General features: G+C 40.6%; 1 protein-coding gene across 1 annotated transcript; it reads left to right on the forward strand.

Annotated features, from left to right (window-relative positions):
• Positions 1-297: 297 nt before the first annotated feature.
• On the forward strand, positions 298-4198 carry LOC142168200 (uncharacterized). The gene is made up of 5 exons (XM_075228856.1): positions 298-351; positions 468-773; positions 2698-3111; positions 3217-3395; positions 3727-4198. The coding sequence occupies exons 1-5, from the start codon at positions 298-300 to the stop codon at positions 4196-4198; spliced, it is 1425 nt and encodes a 474-aa protein (XP_075084957.1).
• The last annotated feature ends 13904 nt before the right edge of the window (positions 4199-18102 follow it).

Here is an 18102-nt window from a genome sequence, read left to right on the forward strand (position 1 = left end):
AAACCTACAAAGTTCGATGTCTTCGATGGGACAGGGACCCTCACACACATTTAAGGGCTTATGTTGACAAGTTGGTCGGAGTAGGAAGGAATGAGAAACTAAGGATAAAATTGTATATAAGGAGTCTGACAGGAGAAGCACTCACCTGGTATACCTGACAGGACCCGCGAAATTGAAGAACTTGGCAAGATATGGAGGAGGACTTCATGAACCGTTTTTGATTCAATACAGAGATCACTCCTGATCGGTTCGCGTTGGTGAACCTGCAGAAAAAACCATCTGAGTCATTTTAAGAATATGCATGACGGTGGTGGACAGAGGCTGCCAGGGCACAACCGCCGTTGGATGACAGTGAACTAACCAAGTACTTCATCCGAGCCCAAGAAGGAATATACTTTGAAAAGATGATGGCGATGATGGGTCAAAAGTTCCCCGAGCTGGTTAAGATGGGAGATTTCTTAGAATAGGGCATAAAATCTAGTAAGGTGCAATCTATAGAAGCATTGCAAGCGGACAGCAAATCCATCCAGTCAAGATCAATTGGTAGCGGGAAGAAAAAGAAAGAAGATGTCTCAGCAGTTGTCCCCTACTACCAAACGAACCCATCTCATGGAAGCACCTCTTATTCCCCAAACAACCACTCACCACCATCCAAGATGGACATTAAGGAGATGATTAAATACGGATACAGGCCGGGAACATGGTTGGGAGCCAAATCAGATGGAATCATAGAGCTAATTGAACACAACGGGCAGAAAGGAAGGGCTGGCATAGTATGTGCCATAGCATGTTGCAAGTCCGGGACAAAGTTCAACACCCAAAGATGATATCATCGATGGGATGGGAAATTTGTTCGTGAATATAATTAAAGAATATTGTGAAAGAACTGACATCAAGATATCAACTATCAGTGATGCCGAACAAAGGGAATAGCTGTAGAATATGACAGCCAGTCCATCTTTGGTTCGCCGGGAGTCTTGGTAGTATGGAACTGTAAAAGTTTTGTTTTGAAATAGCACGGTCAATTGAGGCATGTACCGTGTCGGTACCTTTTTGTCATTTGCCTCTTGTTAACACTTAAGACGTTCCCTTTTTATGAAATAAAAAGAATCATTTTCCTAAATATCGAAACTCTATTTTATTGCTTTATTTATACCTAGCCTTTCTTTTCAGTAATCAAACCGATAAAAAATTGTGTTCCGTAATTACGACATGTAACGAAACCGCTGAGAACAACTACTCGGATTACGAGTAATATGATGAGAGTATGATGCCAGACAATCTCCCACATGCGATCGAACAACTGGAGAGTCAAAAGAAGCCCAACTTTGAAGAAATGAAAGTAGTCAATCTTGGAAGCGAAGAAGACGTGAAAGAAACCAGAATCAACATTCACCTAGAAGTCGAGCAAAAGGAAAACATAATTGAGCTCCTCCGACAATACGTCAATGTGTTCGCTGGTCCTATGATGACATGCCAGGATTAAGCACTGACATTGTCTCGCATTGACACCCCACTGGCCCTACCAGACTGCCGGTCAAGCAGAAGCCCAGGAAGTTCAAACCTGATTTAAGTCTGAGGATAAAAGAAGAGGTGACCAAACAAATAGAAGCAAATGTGGTAAGGGTCACCAACTACCTAAGCTGGTTGGCAAACATCGTCCTAATGCCCAAGAAGGATGGGAAGATCAGAATATGTGTGGATTACCGAGATCTCAACAAAGCTAGTCCAAAAGACGATTTCCCCTTGCCAAATATCCACATTCTCATCGACAGTTGTGCGAAGCATGAACTGCAGGCATTTGTGGATTGTTTCACCACACCTTGGGGAGTCTACTGTTATAGGGTTATGTCATTCGGTCTCAAGAACGCCAGCGCCACCTACATGAGGGCCATGATGATCCTCTTTCATGACATGATTCATAAGGAGATCTAAGTGTATATGGATGATGCCATCATAAAATCTCGAAAGTGTTCAGAGCACTAGGACGACTTGAGAAATTTTTTCGAAAGCCTACGAAGGTACAGTTTGAAGTTTGACCTAGCAAAGTGCACGTTCGGAGTCCTCGCTGGAAAACTATTGGGTTTTATCGTAAGCAGGAAAGGGATAGAACTTGGCCCATCAAAAATCAAGGCCATCTAGGAATTACTGCCACCAAAGAGCAAGAAAGATGTCATGAGTTTCTTGGGAAGATTGAATCATATCAGTCGTTTCATAGCCCAGTCCACGGTAATCTGCGAACCCATTTTTAAGCTGCTAAAGAAGGATGCTGCCAAGAAATGGACGGAGGAGTGCCAGAAAGCTTTCCACAGAATCAAAGAGTATCTTTCAAACCTGCCAGTGTTGGTTCCCCCTGAACCAGGGAAACCATTGTTGCTCTATTTGTCAGTCTCGGATAATGCCTTCGGCTGTGTATTAGGGGCAGTATGACAAAACTGGGAGAAAGGAGCAGGCCATCTACTACTTAAGCAAGAAATTCACACCATGCGAGGCCAAGTATACTTTGATAGAGCGCACTTGTTGTGCTCTGACTTTGATTGCTCAGAAGCTAAGGCATTACATATTGGCATACACTACGCATTTGATATCTCAGCTCGACCCACTCAAGTATATTTTTCAGAAGCCAATGCCTACTGGGAAGCTAGCTAAATGGAAAAATCTCCTCAGTGAATTTGACATTCTGTACATAACTCAAAGGGCTATCAAAGGACATGTTTTAGCCGCCACGTCGCTGAAAATCCAGTGGATGGGGATTACGAACCACTTACCACATATTTCCTTGATGAAGAAGTACTATTTGTCAGGGAAGATATTGCAGAATTATACCCTAGATGGAGGATGTTTTTCGATGGAGCAGGAAACTTCAAAGGAGTTGGGATTGGGGCAGTTCTGATTTCGGAATCTGGACAACACTATCCAGCATCGACAAAGATAAGATTTTCTTGTACCAATAATATGGCAGAGTATGAGGCATGCATCTTTGGAATCAGAATGGCAGTCGACTTGAACATCAAAGAACTTTTGGTCATAGGAGATTCCAATTTGCTGATCCACCAAGTCCAAGGAGAATGGTCAACTAAGAATGTCAAGATACTGTCGTACTTGCACTGCGTGAAATAACTATGCAAAAGGTTCACGAAGATAGAGTTCAGGCATGTCCCCAGAATTCATAACGAGTTCGCAGACGCCCTTGTTACCTTTTCATCTATGATTCAGCATCTAGACAAGAACTACATCAATCCCATCAAGATAGAAATCAAGGATCAACATGCTTATTGTGTCCATGTGAATGAAGAACCAGATAGTAAACCTTGGTATCACGACATCAAGAAGTTCCTTGCGACCCATGAGTACTTAGAAAATGCTAGTAATGGTCAAAAGCTAGCCCTCGGGAGGTTAGCAAACAATTTTTTTCTCAACAGGGAAGTCTTGTACGGAAATACACCAGACTTAGGTTTACTGAGGTGTGTAGACGCCGCCAAAGTAACCAGACTATTAGAAGAAATGCATGCAGGGACGTGCGGACCCCACATAAACGGGTTCACGCTAGCCAAGAAGATTTTGAGAGCTGGATACTTTTGGATGACTATGGAAAGTGACAGTATCCGCTATGTGCATAAGTGTCACCAGTGCCTGATTCACAGAATTTTATCAGGGTTCCACCAAATAAATTAAATGTAATGGGTTCACCCTGGCCTTTCGCCGCTTGGGGCATGGATGTGATAGGACCATAGAGCCTGCAGCATCAAATGGACATCGTTTCATTCTGGTAGCCATCGACTATTTGACCAAATGGGTTGAAGCATCTACTTACAAGGTCGTCACAAAGCATGTGGTGGCAGATTTTGTCTGGAACAACATCGTTTGCAGATTTGGGATACCAGAATCTATCATCACTAACAATGCCGCTAACCTCAATAGTGACCTCATGAGAGAAATCTGTGAGAAGTTCAGAATTGTCCACCATAATTCCATACCCTACAGACCACAAATGAATGGGGCAGTCGAGGCTGCTAACAAGAATATCAAGAGGATTCTGCGAAATATAGTGGACAATCACAGACAATGGCTTAGGAAGTTACCTTTCGCTATATTAGGTTACCAGACTATCATGAGAGCATCTATTGGGGCAACGTGGTACATATTGGTATATGGCACCGAATCAGTGATACCTGCAAAAGTCGAAATACCTTCCTAAAGAGTCATTCAAGAAGAAAAATTGGAAGATGCAGAGTGGATACAGGACAGGCAAGAATAGCTCATGCTCATTGATGAGAAAAAAATGGATGCAGTATGTCATGGCCAGTTATACCAGAACAGGATGGCCAGAGCATTTAACAAAAGAGTGAAGCCTCGCCAATTCACACTTGGGGAAGTTGGTTTTGAAGAAAATCTTTCCCCATCAAGAAGAAGTTAAAGGGAAGTTTGCACCAAACTGGCAAGGTCCTTACGTAGTCCATAGAGCGTTGTCTGGTGGAGCTCTAATCTTAGCATAAATGAATGGAAGAGTCAGCACGAAGCCAATCAACTCGGACGCAATCAAGAGATATTATGCCTGAAGATAGACAAAATTAGTGTTTTTGATGTAGCAGAACTACGTTCAACCTGACTTCCCACGGAGGGATACGTAGGCAACCCACATAGGGATCAGTGTCTCTCTCCCTTTCTTTTATAATATAAAAACCAAATATCATTTTTGTATATTGTTTAGGAACTACGCCGAATTGATTTCCTCATAAAGGAATACGTAGGCAATCCTCCTAGGATTCACTCGTCTTTTGTAATTGAACTATGTTCTAGCCTGATTCCATTTGGATACGTAAGCTGTCTGAGTCAAACTCAAACATTTTAATTTCTTAATATCATCATTTTGCATGTGTTTTAATTTCCATTTGGGACCACACTGGGGCAAATGACAGACCCGCCACTTGCCTAAGATTATCTCTCCTCGTTTTACATTTAATTTTCTAGTATAGCTAAGGCTAACTCTTGAATCCTTTGTAGTGCTTCAGAATCAGACAGCTGACACAGAAATCTGTATATAGCAAACGGTTTGCTCAATCAATCGGAGCAACCTGTACAAATCACACATCGGCTTCGCCAACAGAAATCTGTATATAGAAAACTGCCTGCTCAATCAATCGGTGCACCCTATACAAATCGCACGTCGTCTTCACCGATCGAAGTTTTGTAAATAGAAAATGGTCGGCTCAACCAATCGGAGCACCCTGTACAAATCGCACATCGACTTTACCAATCGAAGTCCTGTATATAGCAAACCGCCAGCTCAGTCAATCGGAGCGCCTTGTACAAATCGAATATCGGCTTTGCCAATTGGAGCCTTATATATAGCAAACTTGAAACATCGCCAACAAAAGGCAATTTGCAGCACCGCTTCATCAATCACGGATGCCGGAATAGACAATCGCAAACCTCATCACCAACGTTCTGCCATTAATGGCCTCAACCTAGCTTCGCAGTCAAGAGTATCTCTTGGGCATGCTTATATTTCATTTCGCTATTACTTTGAATGTTTTAACGTTTTGTTCGTGCAACTTTAGGCATGATTATGATTTTAATCAATCACCCCCGAGCAGATAATACTTTACATTTCAATACAAAGCTCTCCCAAGAAGCGGAGACGCACTCTACAAATCAAGCTCTCCCAACAAATGGGGACATCTCTCAGTGCAAAGCTCTCCCAGCAAACGGAGATGTACTTTACCAATCAAGCTCTCCCAACAAGCGGAGACAATTTTCAAATGCTCCGACAGCTGCAGAACGGTACACAGCCCGGCTAACAAATTGAATCAGGATCAAGTATCCCATCATCCCAATCCTAAATAACGGCTCGCTGGCAGACAGACATCATCATTCATGCATCATTTACATCGCATCTTAATATATTCTGCATTACAATATATTAGTATGTGTTTATTTCATTTTGTTTTGCAGGAACAAACACCGCAGCGTGGAATTGTTTCTTAGCAGCAGACCGAACTACAACGCAATAGGGACAGCCAACCTAATAGCGGGCCCAAGATCCCAGCTCAAGATGATCAGCGAGCTCAAAATTTTGAATCATTCAAATCAGGCCGCAAACTTCAAGCTATCATGAGTGACCAATCTTCCGCCTCGCCGTAATGCCACAGTACGATACTAGGGCAATTCCTGCAAGTACCGTTTTACCAAAATTCCTACTCCAGAACTACATGAGGCCTAATCCTCGTTAAGCCCGAGGTATGTAAGCAATTCAAAACTAGAATTCGGCCCAATATTCCCAAACTTTCCTAGATTCTTCCTCAACTCAATTCTGTAACTCATAATTTTCATGTCATTCTTGCAATGTGTGCCTAAAGCCAGGACAAAATTGGCTTTGGTTTAATTTCTTTGCACGAAAATTCTTTCATTGTCTCCGGTCAAAGAGGGGCAGCTTTTGACGGCCAATTTTGACCCTCCCCTTTTAAGTTAATTTATTTATACTTAATAATTTACAATAAATGTTCTTAAAGTATTTTCCAGTAATGAATATCTATTTTTCACAAATTAACCAAGCATTAGTTTTAAAATTAATCACATAGTATTGACATTCTGTAATTACTAATATATTTGCAATTTTTGGATTATTAAAATAATTTCCATACATAGGTTCCATAATTAATTTACTAAATTACCCTTTAATTTCTAATTAATTAGATTACTATATGAAAATTCGAAATTAGTACAATTTAGAAACAAAGTATTTTTACAAATAATTAATCACAATAATTTGTAGTATTTAATAATTATAATTTCTACTATGTTTTATTAAAAATAATTAAGTTATTTAAATAAATCTCTAAAGGGTAGAAAGGCAAAGAGGCTACAATTGCAATTCCTCAATTAAACACAAGATGGTCATTTCTTAAATTATTTTAGCCCAAATATACAGCCCAATCTGGAAATACCCAGCCCAAGTCCACCCCTATCTTTCCACCATGGCAATCCATGTCATCATGTTTGAACTAATTACAGTGTGCCACGTCATCGCTCTCAAACACTCACACAAGAAACACACTACATCCGGACCATTGATACAAATGATCAACGGTTCATAATTAAACTAATTTTTCTTTAGTGATTTATCTCTATCGTTTGATTAAAAGAGATCCAACGGTCGCTTTTTTCCAATAAATGTTTTATCTTCGAAATTTTGGAGTCGTGGATCACAATTGATCGAACGGCTCCCGTTTTAAACCCGGAGACAACCCCAACCCTAATTATTCTCCCCCAATACCAGCCGCCCCCTTCCCAAACCCCTCTCTTTTCTCTCATCTCTTCGAGCTCCATCAGTCATGCAACCTTGCACAAATCAGTGCAAGGTCATAAAACTCTTAATCAAATCGTCATTCTATGCTTCTCCATCCCCAAATCCTGCTGATTTTTCCTGTTTGTGCTTGGAATATGAAACACCAGAACATGGCCAGGAAAATCAAAGCACCATTTTCGTTTTGCTTCTCAAATCCAACTAGCAGAATCGAATTGCTTCGTCCCTAGGCTATGAAGTTTGAGGCTTTATTTTATTTTTCTAACATATTTGATTTTAAAATCCTAATCTAAAACCCTAGACTAATCAATGCAAGGCAAATCCTCATAATCCATTATGCTCTGTCAAAATTAGTGGCATGCACGGCCTTCCCGCATCATTAATTATCATTATTCTTGGTCCAGATGTCAATCGCAGAGACCTATGGACATTGGGCCTTTACCTGGCGGATTTTGCTCTCAAAGGGCAGTCCTCCTCTCTCTCAGGTAAAGTTTCATAATTTCTCCCTATGTTTCTTTAGATTTTCCCTAATCTTGCTCATATCATCAGCTCCTCATCATCTTCCACTGTGATTTTGAATCTTGTTGAACCCTAGAGGCATTGCATGCCACTATAAAAGAGGTAGTCAAAGCTCTCACCTCACATACACATACAAATACGAACACACTAAGCACGCAAAGACACTGAGAAATTTAGGGTTTCTAGGCTTAGTTTTTTTACTATTTTCCTTTTCTTGTGTTGAGTTATATCACTTGTTAAACTTGAGGGTTCTGGGATTTTGAGCAACAAAAAGAGTTCGTTTGGTCTGCTACCCTCAAAAAGGTCAGTATCTCTTTCCCTTTTTATTTTTTTTCATCTCTTTGAATGATTCAGATATGTCGAATTAGATTCTGTAGATTATAATTATTCTACATGTGTTTAACATGTTGATATTTGTTATTTGTTAATTTAACGTCTTCTTGTGATTCGCTTATTTGTCATCAGTCTTTAAACGATAAGTTGATTAAATCATAAATGATACATGTTGATCTCTGTTCTGAGTTTTCTAACAGTCTCCATGCCTAAGTTCTTACGTGTTTATATTCAGCATAAACTTCATAGTTTTTATTGAACTACAGTGAGTTAATCTATGTCTTGTCATATCTCTGAAGTTTTGTGAGCCTTTGAAGTTGAGTTTAATACCTGATAATTAAAACTAAGGTGACTTATATTCCCCTGCTTTTTAACCTTGAGCCTGAACTAAAAATGTCTAAATACTTTCCTCTTCGCTTGTGTTTGTTAAACTGTTTCAGAGTTACCACTATAGTTTTTACTTTGTTTAGTTATTATCATTGTTAAACTAAATCTTGTTCATGTTTTCCCTTCACTAATGATACTGTTGTGATCTTCACTTCTACATTTTATTATCTGCAGCCTATTTATTTTATGATCGAGTTCATTATTTGGTAATCTTAACTGATATACTCCTGAAAGTTCAATAAGTCCATATCATTTAACTAAGTTGAAAGAATCTAAGTGTTTAGATGCTCTTCTTCTCTATATCTGTATCTACTAACTCTGAGGGTAATTTCCGTGTTGTCACTATGACCTTCTCATGATAATACTCAAATGTTCTTTACATTTGTAGGAAATTATCTTATTTGCATCAGATTGTCTTCTTCTCATGAATCTTTGTTGTATATACATTCTGTTAAGGATAAGCTATCTTCCTTTTCATGGTGTAGTTATGATCTTGTTTGGATAAAGTCAACTGGTGATTGGTGCATAATTAAGTTTGTTTGTCCCATGATCAGTTGAGATCCTCACATACATGTGTTTGTTATCTGTACATTCTCCATGTAGTAGAGAAATTAAACTACAAATCATGTTAGAAATCATGTTTAGACTATGTGTTAGCACTGTAGGGACCCACAAAGGTCGTGTATATGCTGAATTATCTTCTAAATTGTTGTTTTGTACTCAGTCGCAGTTTTACTTGTTATAATATCTCAGTCACTATTATTCCTTATTGATACATTATATCATTTCTGTTGGGGCTAACTTTCATGATTACTGAGAGCCCGAGAGACTGGAGAGATTGATGACTGAGTGAGGCCAAGGGCCTGATTGTGAGATAGTTATACTATAGCATGTGAGTTGTCCGTGCAGCACATGAGTTGTCTGTGCGGGTCTAAATAATATACTATAGCACGTGAGTTGTCCGTGCAACACGTGAGTTATCTATACGGATTATAGTGCTTGGGTTGAAGGAGTCCCTCCGGAGTCTGCACATACCCCCGGTGAGCGCAGGTACCTACTGAGTGCGAGTGCCGAGTGCTGAGCGAATAAGAGGGCTGAGTGACTGTGGCCCTGAGAGGATGCATTTGATTTCACTATTGTTGCACTTAGCTGCCATGTATCAGTGTCTTGAAATTTCTGAAATATATTACACTCTGTTTCAGTTAAACTTGACATGAAATTACTGTTTTGGCCTTAATCGTCGAACTTGAAAGCATGCCTACCTTCCTATGTATAAATCACTATAATTGAACTATGATTCTGAAGCTCATCACTACTTTCAATTCTTTATTTTGTTACTTACTAGGTTGTTTGTACTCACGCTACACCCTTACTTCGTGTGCAGATCCAGGTATTTCTGGACATGGAGGGTATTGATTTCCGCGCACAGTTGATTTTCTGGAAATTTTGAGGTAGCTGCCGGTGTTTCGCAGACCTTGTCTCTCTTTCCCTATCTTTCCACTTATTGTATTTAGTTTCAGACTATATTAGATAGTGTTTTCCAGACTTGTGATGTATAGATGCTTATATACTTAGTGACACCCCGATGTTGGGAATTTCTGCGTTGTGTTTTTCTTTGGTATCCCTAGAGGGGGAGGCCAATCGGGGGGCGGTCAGGCCCGATTTTATGCTATCCCTACCAGACCAGATATTGTTGCCTTCGATGCAGTGATCACAGGTATTGTCTCAGTATGCCACAGGGATGCCTCTACATTATTTTACCCTAGTTCCACTTATTCTTATGTATCATCATATTTTTCTCATTATCTGGATATGCCTCATGAGTCTTTAGCTTATTCTGTTCGTGTATCTACGTTAGTGGGCGATACTATTTTTGTGGACCGTGTATATCGATTGTGTGTAGTGACTATTGGGAGATTGGAGACTAGACCTGATCTCTTATTACTTCATATGGTGGACTTCGATATGGTCTTAGGTATGGATTAGTTGTCTCCATGTCATGCTGTTTTGGATTGTCATGCTAAGACCGTGATGTTGGCGATGCTGGGGTTGCCAAGGACGAGTGGAGAGGTTCTCTAGACTATGTTCCTAGCAGAGTCATTTCATATTTGAAGGCCCAGTGGATGGTTGATAAGGGTTGTTTATCTTATTTGTCCTTTGTGAGGGATGTTGGAGCTGATACTCCTGCTATTAATTCTGTTCCGGTAATGCGAGATTTTCCTGATGTCTTTCCTGTAGACCTGTCGGGCATGCCGCCCCACAGGGATATTGATTTTAGTATTCACTTGGCGTCGGGCACTCAGCCCATTTCTATTCCACCATATCGTATGGCACCGACTGAGTTGAAGGAATTAAAGGAGCAGCTTTAGGAACTCCTTGATAAGGGGTTTATTAGTCCTAGTGTATCGCCCTGGGGTGCTCCTGTCTTGTTTGTAAAGAAGTAGGATGGTTCTATGCGAATGTGTATTGATTATCGCCAGTTGAACAAGGTTACAGTGAAGAACATATATCCATTGCCACATATTGATGACCTATTTGATTAGCTCTAAGGTGCTAGGGTGTTCCCTAAGATTGACTTGCATTCAGGCTATCATCAGTTGAAGATTCGGGAGCCAAATATCCCGAAGACCACTTTCAAGACTCGGTATGGTCATTACGAGTTCCTTGTGATTCTTTTGGGCTGACCAATGCCCTAGCAGTATTCATGCACTTGATGAACAATGTATTTATTGAATACATTTTGGTGTATTCCCGGAGCCGGGAGGATCATGATCAGAACATGAGGACTGTGCTCCAGAGCTTGAGAGACGAGAATGTGTATTGATTATCGCCAGTTGAACAAGGTTACAGTGAAGAACATGTATCCATTGCCACGTATTGATGACCTATTTGATCAGCTCCAGGGTGCCAGGGTGTTCTCTAAGATTGACTTGCGTTCAAGCTATCATCAGTTGAAGATTCGGGAGCCAAATATCCCGAAGACTAATTTCAAGACTCGGTATGGTCATTACGAGTTCCTTGTGATGTCTTTTGGAATGACCAACGCCCTAGCAGATTCATGCACTTGATGAACAATGTATTTATTGAAGACACTCGTGTGTACTCTCGGAGCCAGGAGGATCATGAGCAGAACCTGAGGACTTTGCTCCAGACCTTAAGAGAAGAGAAGTGGTATGCAAAATTTTTGAAGTGTGAATTTTGCCTAGATTCAGTGGCATTTTTGGGCCATGTGGTATCGAGTGGGGGGATCAAGGTAGATCCGAAGAAGATTCAAGCAATGTAGAGTTGGCGCAGACCATCCTCATCTACGAAAATCCAGAATTTTCTTGGCTTGGCAGGGTAATACTGTCGATTTGTAGGGTTTCTATTCTGTTGCAGAACCTATGACCAGATTGACCCAGAATGGTGCTCCGTTCAGGTGGACAGAGGATTTTGAGGAGATATTTCAAAAGTTCAAGACTGCTTTGACTACATCCCCAGTGTTGGTGTTGCCTACTGGTTCAGGGTCCTGTATGGTATATTTTTATGCCTCCCGCATTGGACTCGGTACGGTGTTGATGCTGGACGGTAGGGTGATTGCCTATGCGTCTAGACAACTAAAGGTGCATGAGAAGAACTATCATGTCCACGACCTCGAGTTAGCAGCGATTGTTCATGCCTTGAAGATCTGGTGGCACTATTTGTATAGTATCCCTTGTGAGGTTTTCACCGATCACCGGAGTCTACGGCATCTGTTTAAACAGAAGGATCTTAACTTGCGGCAGTGGAGATGGTTGAAGCTGCTTAAGGATTATGATATCACCATCCTCTATCATCCCGGAAAGGCCAATGACGTGGTCGATGTATTGAGTCGCAAGGCAGAGAGTTTGGGGGATGTTCTTAAGTAGGGGAGGATGTAAGGACCCGTAAAAATTTTAACCAAAAACTCGGGGATTCGTGGTACCAAGATAGATTCCTGCGTTACTATAGTAGAAATTCTTCTGGGTGAGCTTGCGAGCCGCGGTTCGGACTTTTTGGGTTGAACAGTACCCTACGGACTGAGAGGAAAATGTTTCGCAGAAGAACTCATTTCTGCGACCCATTATGGGGCCGCATAATCACTCTGCGGACCGCATAATGGCCGTAGAGTGAAGAAGTAAGTTTGGCCAACTTGAGGTCAGTTTTGCTGTCGATTATGTGATCGCATAATCATTATGCGGACCGCATATCGATCGCATAATTCCTCTTGGATTTCTACGGAGGGAGTTCTGCGGTTCACTATGCGACCGCAGAACAAGTATGCGGACCGCATACTGGTTGCATACCTGAGCCGAAAGTTTAGGCCCCTGAGGGACATTTCTGCGGTCACTTTGCGGACCGCATAACCATTATGCGGTCGCATATCCCACCGTAGACCTGTGTCAAGGAACCATTTTTCTTAAATTAAAACCCGACCCCTATTCCGTTAAAACACCCATTTAGTCTATTTTGAAGCTCATTTCAGATATTTCTAGTGAGAGAGAGAGAGGGTTCTAGAGGGAGGGCCTAATTCCCATCAATTAATCTTCAACCATAACTCAAAGCTTGGAAATATTCAAGTAGAGCACCAAATTCTTCATCCAAAAAGGTAAGACTTCATCACCCCAGCTCTGAATTTCAAACATAGCAATAATAGGGTATTAATAAGATGGTCCATGGGTGTGAGGGTTGTTTATCTTGCATGCATGTGATAACGAGTGTGGGAAAAATAAAAAATAAACTAGAACCATGAACGTTTTCCTAATTTTGGATTCAATTTGTATATTGCAAAAAATAGATTGAGGTTGCTAAGGGTTCCTGATAATTGTAGAGTCTAAAGAAGCACAATTGAGGTATGTATGTCTAACTCTCTTCTTCTTAGAATCGAACTCATGGTGTCCGAATAATTGGTGTATGTTCCAACTTGACCGTACTAGAATTGTTTGCCTTATTGTGTTGGATTGAAAGATTCATGCTCCCTAATTGTTTTAGATGTTTACCATATCATCATGCTATTTGAGAACATGACTATGATTTTCGTAGCTCCTTCCCTTATGTGCGCAATGCCTTATGTGATGGTACTTATCGATATGAATGGTGACGGTATTTGAACGAAAGATGTGCCCATGTTCCAAGAACTACTTAATAAATGAGACTGTTTGTGCTATTTAACGAAAGATGGGAAAGAAGTGTGAATTGGGTGAATAATTGAAAGAGGTTATGTCTCAAGTGAGATGGCTTAGCAGATCGGGCTGAGATCGGACGCCATACTGTACATATGGTGGCATTTGTGTTGGAATTATTGATTTACATTATGGATATGGATATGTCTCACTTGAGATGGCTTAGTCGGTCGGGCCGAGACCGGACTCCGTGTAAAAACACGGTGGCATTGTGAGTTGTGGCTTTGAAACTAAATATTATTAACCTAAAAAGAGGGAAGAATTGAACTGGAAACTATGTGATCCTTACTTGGTGTTTCTTTGTATTTCTATGGAGTACTTATTGATTATTGTGACTGCCTTCTCTCTGGTTCACTATTCATTCTACTAAGATTGGTGTTTGCCTTACATACTAGTGCTATTCGATAGTACTAACGTCCCTTTTGCCGGGGGCACTACATCTTTGAATGGATGTAGGTGGTTCCATCGCAGATAGTGCTGATCGCAGATAGTGGTGCACTCCCTCACACTCATCATAGCAGTCTTGGTGAGCCCCATTTCTTCCTGGGGTCATGTAGTCCTTTTCTTGTATAAGTTTTCATATTTTGAGGTATAGCCCGGGGCCTTGTTGCCGGCATTATCATGTTGCTCTTTTGTACCCTTAGAGACTCTGTAGATGTTTATGTGGGTCATGTATGTGTGTTGTGGTGGTCGTTGGATCGAGTTGTATTTTGAAAACTTAACTATGGCATAATGTATATAATGAAAATTGGACTAGCAACATTTATGCATGTATACCGAATCTCTCCCCTATTTAGTAGATGATAACGCGTCCTCTTTTCGGATCATGAATGAGCCGGGTAGGGAAGGTCTAATAGGCTTGCTCGATCGAGTTCACTCTGTTGAGCGCCGGTCGCGCACCCCGAGGTTGGGGCGTGACACCTACGGTCATACCCGGTCACAAAGCCAAACGTAGCACCCGTTTGAAACTTCGTCACCTCATGTACACGTCACTAATCACATAACATGGATAAGCAATCGGGGCTAAATCCTAAGGGGTTTTCCCTCACACAAGGTTAAACAAGATACACACCTCAAACAAGACAAATTAGTACTTTAAAAATCCCGTACCGCACGAATAAACCTCCGGTTGTCCCGAATCTAGCTAAAATAATAGAATAACATCAATAAAAGCGATAGGATATAACCACGAACAATAAAGCTATGATATTGAACAAAAGTCAAAAAGTCAACCCGGGATTACCTCCCGCAACCCGGCAAAAGTCATAAATTCTAAACATCGATTCGAATATGAGTCCAACCATATAATTAGGGGTTCAAATCCTCAAAATTATATTTAGAAATGTTTTTATTAAAATTCCCAATTTCCCTAACTTAGATTTATTAATTAAATGCTAAAAACAAGGATAAAATCATGAATAATAACCAAATTCGAGTAAAAAATACTTACCCCAATCCAAATCGTGAAATTTACCTCCAAAATCACCCAAATTAGAGTTCCCAATCTCAAAATGTGAGAAAACAACTAAAACCCTCGAAATAAAATATTTAATATATCTGCCCAATGTTCCATTTCGTGATTGCGGGACCTATTTCGCAATCGCGAATAATAATTCACATACATGCCAAAAATCCTTCTTCGCGAATGCGTTCTGGCACCCGCGAATGCGACCCTCACCTTCACTGGCCTACACGAACGTGGACTTCCACAGGCAAATGCGAAGGCCAACCACTGGGAACCCCACTTAGTTCTCCCTCTATGCGAACACGACACAAATGAGGCAAATGTGATGACCACATCCCTCTAGGCTCCGCAAATGCGACAGCCTCATCACGAACGTGGTGGAAAAACACCAGCCATCCAGATACACTACGCAATCGTGAACCTCCTTCCGTGATCGCGATGAACACCAAAACACCGAAAAATCTGCAACTCCGAGCATCAGAGAAATGATTCGAAACTTATTTGAAACACACCCGAGACCCCCGGGACCCCATCCAGTCATACCAACCAATCCCAAAACATATTATGGACCTACTCGAGGCCTCAAATAACTCAAAATAACATCAAAATCATGGCTCGCACATCCATTCAAGCTCAATAAATTATTTCAAAATTTCAACTTCCAACCTTACGCCGAACATGCTTAAACGACTAGGAATGATCCCAAATTTTACACACAAGTCATAAATCACCTCAAACCTATTCCAAGCTCGGAATACCAAATGGACATCGATAACCACAAAGTCAACCATGGGTCAAACCTATTAACTTTCCAAGCCATCAAACTTCCAACTTTCTCCAATTTGAGCAAATTAATCTAGGAACCTCCAAATCCAATTTTGGACATGCGCCTAAGTCCAAAATTACCATCCGGACCTAACAGAACCATCATAATTCTGGTCCGAGGTCAAAATGCAAAAGTCAAACTTGGTCAATACTTGTAACTTAAGCTTTCAAACTAGGAACTAAATGTTCCAAATCACTCCAAAACTTTCTGAAACCAAACTAGCAACACACACAAGTCATAATATATCATATGAAGCTATTTAAGACCTCAAACAACCATACAAAATGCCAATGCCTAAAATAATTGGTCGAGTCATTATAGGGAGGCATTAGAAGATAATAATATTACCTTTATGGAGAAAGATGTGGATGGCCTTATTTTTCCACACAATAATGATCTGGTAATATCTCTTAATATTTTAGATTATAAAATTAAATGTGTGTTGGTTGATCTAGCTAGCTCAGCCAATATCATCCAATTGAGGATTTTGGAACAAGCAAAGTTAATCAAAAATATAGTTTCGGCAACAAAGCTTCTGGTCGGGTTCAACCTAACAAGCGTAATGACACAAGGAGAGATCGTGTTACCTACCCATGCTGAAGGAGTGACAAAATTCACCTTGTTCGAAGTTGTGGATGGCGATATGAGCTACAACGTAATCCTTGGTAGACCATGGATCCATGAAATATAGGTTGTGTCTTCAACGTACCATCAATTGCTAAAATTCCCTACGCCGGATGGGATCAAGAAGATTAGAGGTGATCAACCTAATGCAATAGAAATGAATGTAGTCACCTTATCTAGTAGCAAGGCAGAGGGAATCAACAAATAGCAACTATAGAAACCGGTGTCCACTTCCCTTCTGGTCTCGATTGAAGGTGATGGAGAAGAGGAGACATTGGATTTTTATCAGGTGCTTAGATCTTTCTAGGTACCAAAAGAAACGGATGCAACAAAGCCAACCACAAAGGAGCGTGAACAAGACGCTTTGTTCACTGAATTCTTGGAAAGGAAGTTCCATTTGGGAACGGGATTGAGCACCGTACTAAGGCTTGAAATTATTAATTTTCTTAAAACTAACATTGATTGTTTTGCATGGTCTCATTCAGACATGATAGGTATTTCGTTGGAAGTGGGTATCCACAAGTTAAGTTTGGACCCTAACTTCCCTATGGTAAAGCCGAAGAATCAGCCGATTAGCTGAGGCCAAAAACAAGTTTGTTAAAGAGGAGGTAACCAGGTTACTAAATACAGGTTCAATTCGCGAAGTGAATTATCCTGATTGGTTAGCTAACATAGTAGTTGTACCCAAAGAAGAATAGTTCAATACAAGTAAAGGCTCAGCTTCAACATCAAGTCATCACATAGAAATGCATACAAATATCCCCTCATGCCCACATCTTTATCACAACAATAATAGCCACGCGTATAACTCTGCCCCGACAAAGTCATGATAACTACCCATGTCACTCCGCCCAGACAATAACACAGTTGCCAGTCGTATCGCTCCGCCCTAAAATTATCACAATAGCTACCCGTATCACTCCGCCTAGATAATATCACAATATCCATCCGTATCGCTCCACCCCGATCATATCATAATAGCCACCGGTATAATTCTGCCCCGACAATATCAGAATAGCCACCCTATCAGTCCACACAATCAACAATAGTGAAATGTCACCCTTATACTCTGCATGACAACAATAAATCCACACAACATGTTCACATGTGCCACAACATCACAAAACAATAATATCAAAGGTTTTTCAAGATATAAGCTCACAACTTTCCAACAAGGTGCACAAGGACATGACAATAACATAAAGGTGCGGAGGGGTGCTCAACAAATAAAACATGACTATGGCTAAGTCAAATGTAGCGATCATGATCATGAAATCACAAAGTAGTGTAAGCATGTTCCATATAAGCTACATTATCAAATTAAGGCATATTAATTATTACAACCCATATTATCGTACATGGAAGTACGCCATAAGTAAATTGATATAAGTTCGGGAATGAGATTATTGTGAGATTATAAGTATTATACTATTTCAAACAAGTGATGAGTAAATTCGTGAAG

Source organism: Nicotiana tabacum, chromosome 13 (assembly GCF_000715075.1).
Source record: "Nicotiana tabacum cultivar K326 chromosome 13, ASM71507v2, whole genome shotgun sequence".
Taxonomy (NCBI): Eukaryota; Viridiplantae; Streptophyta; class Magnoliopsida; order Solanales; family Solanaceae; genus Nicotiana; species Nicotiana tabacum.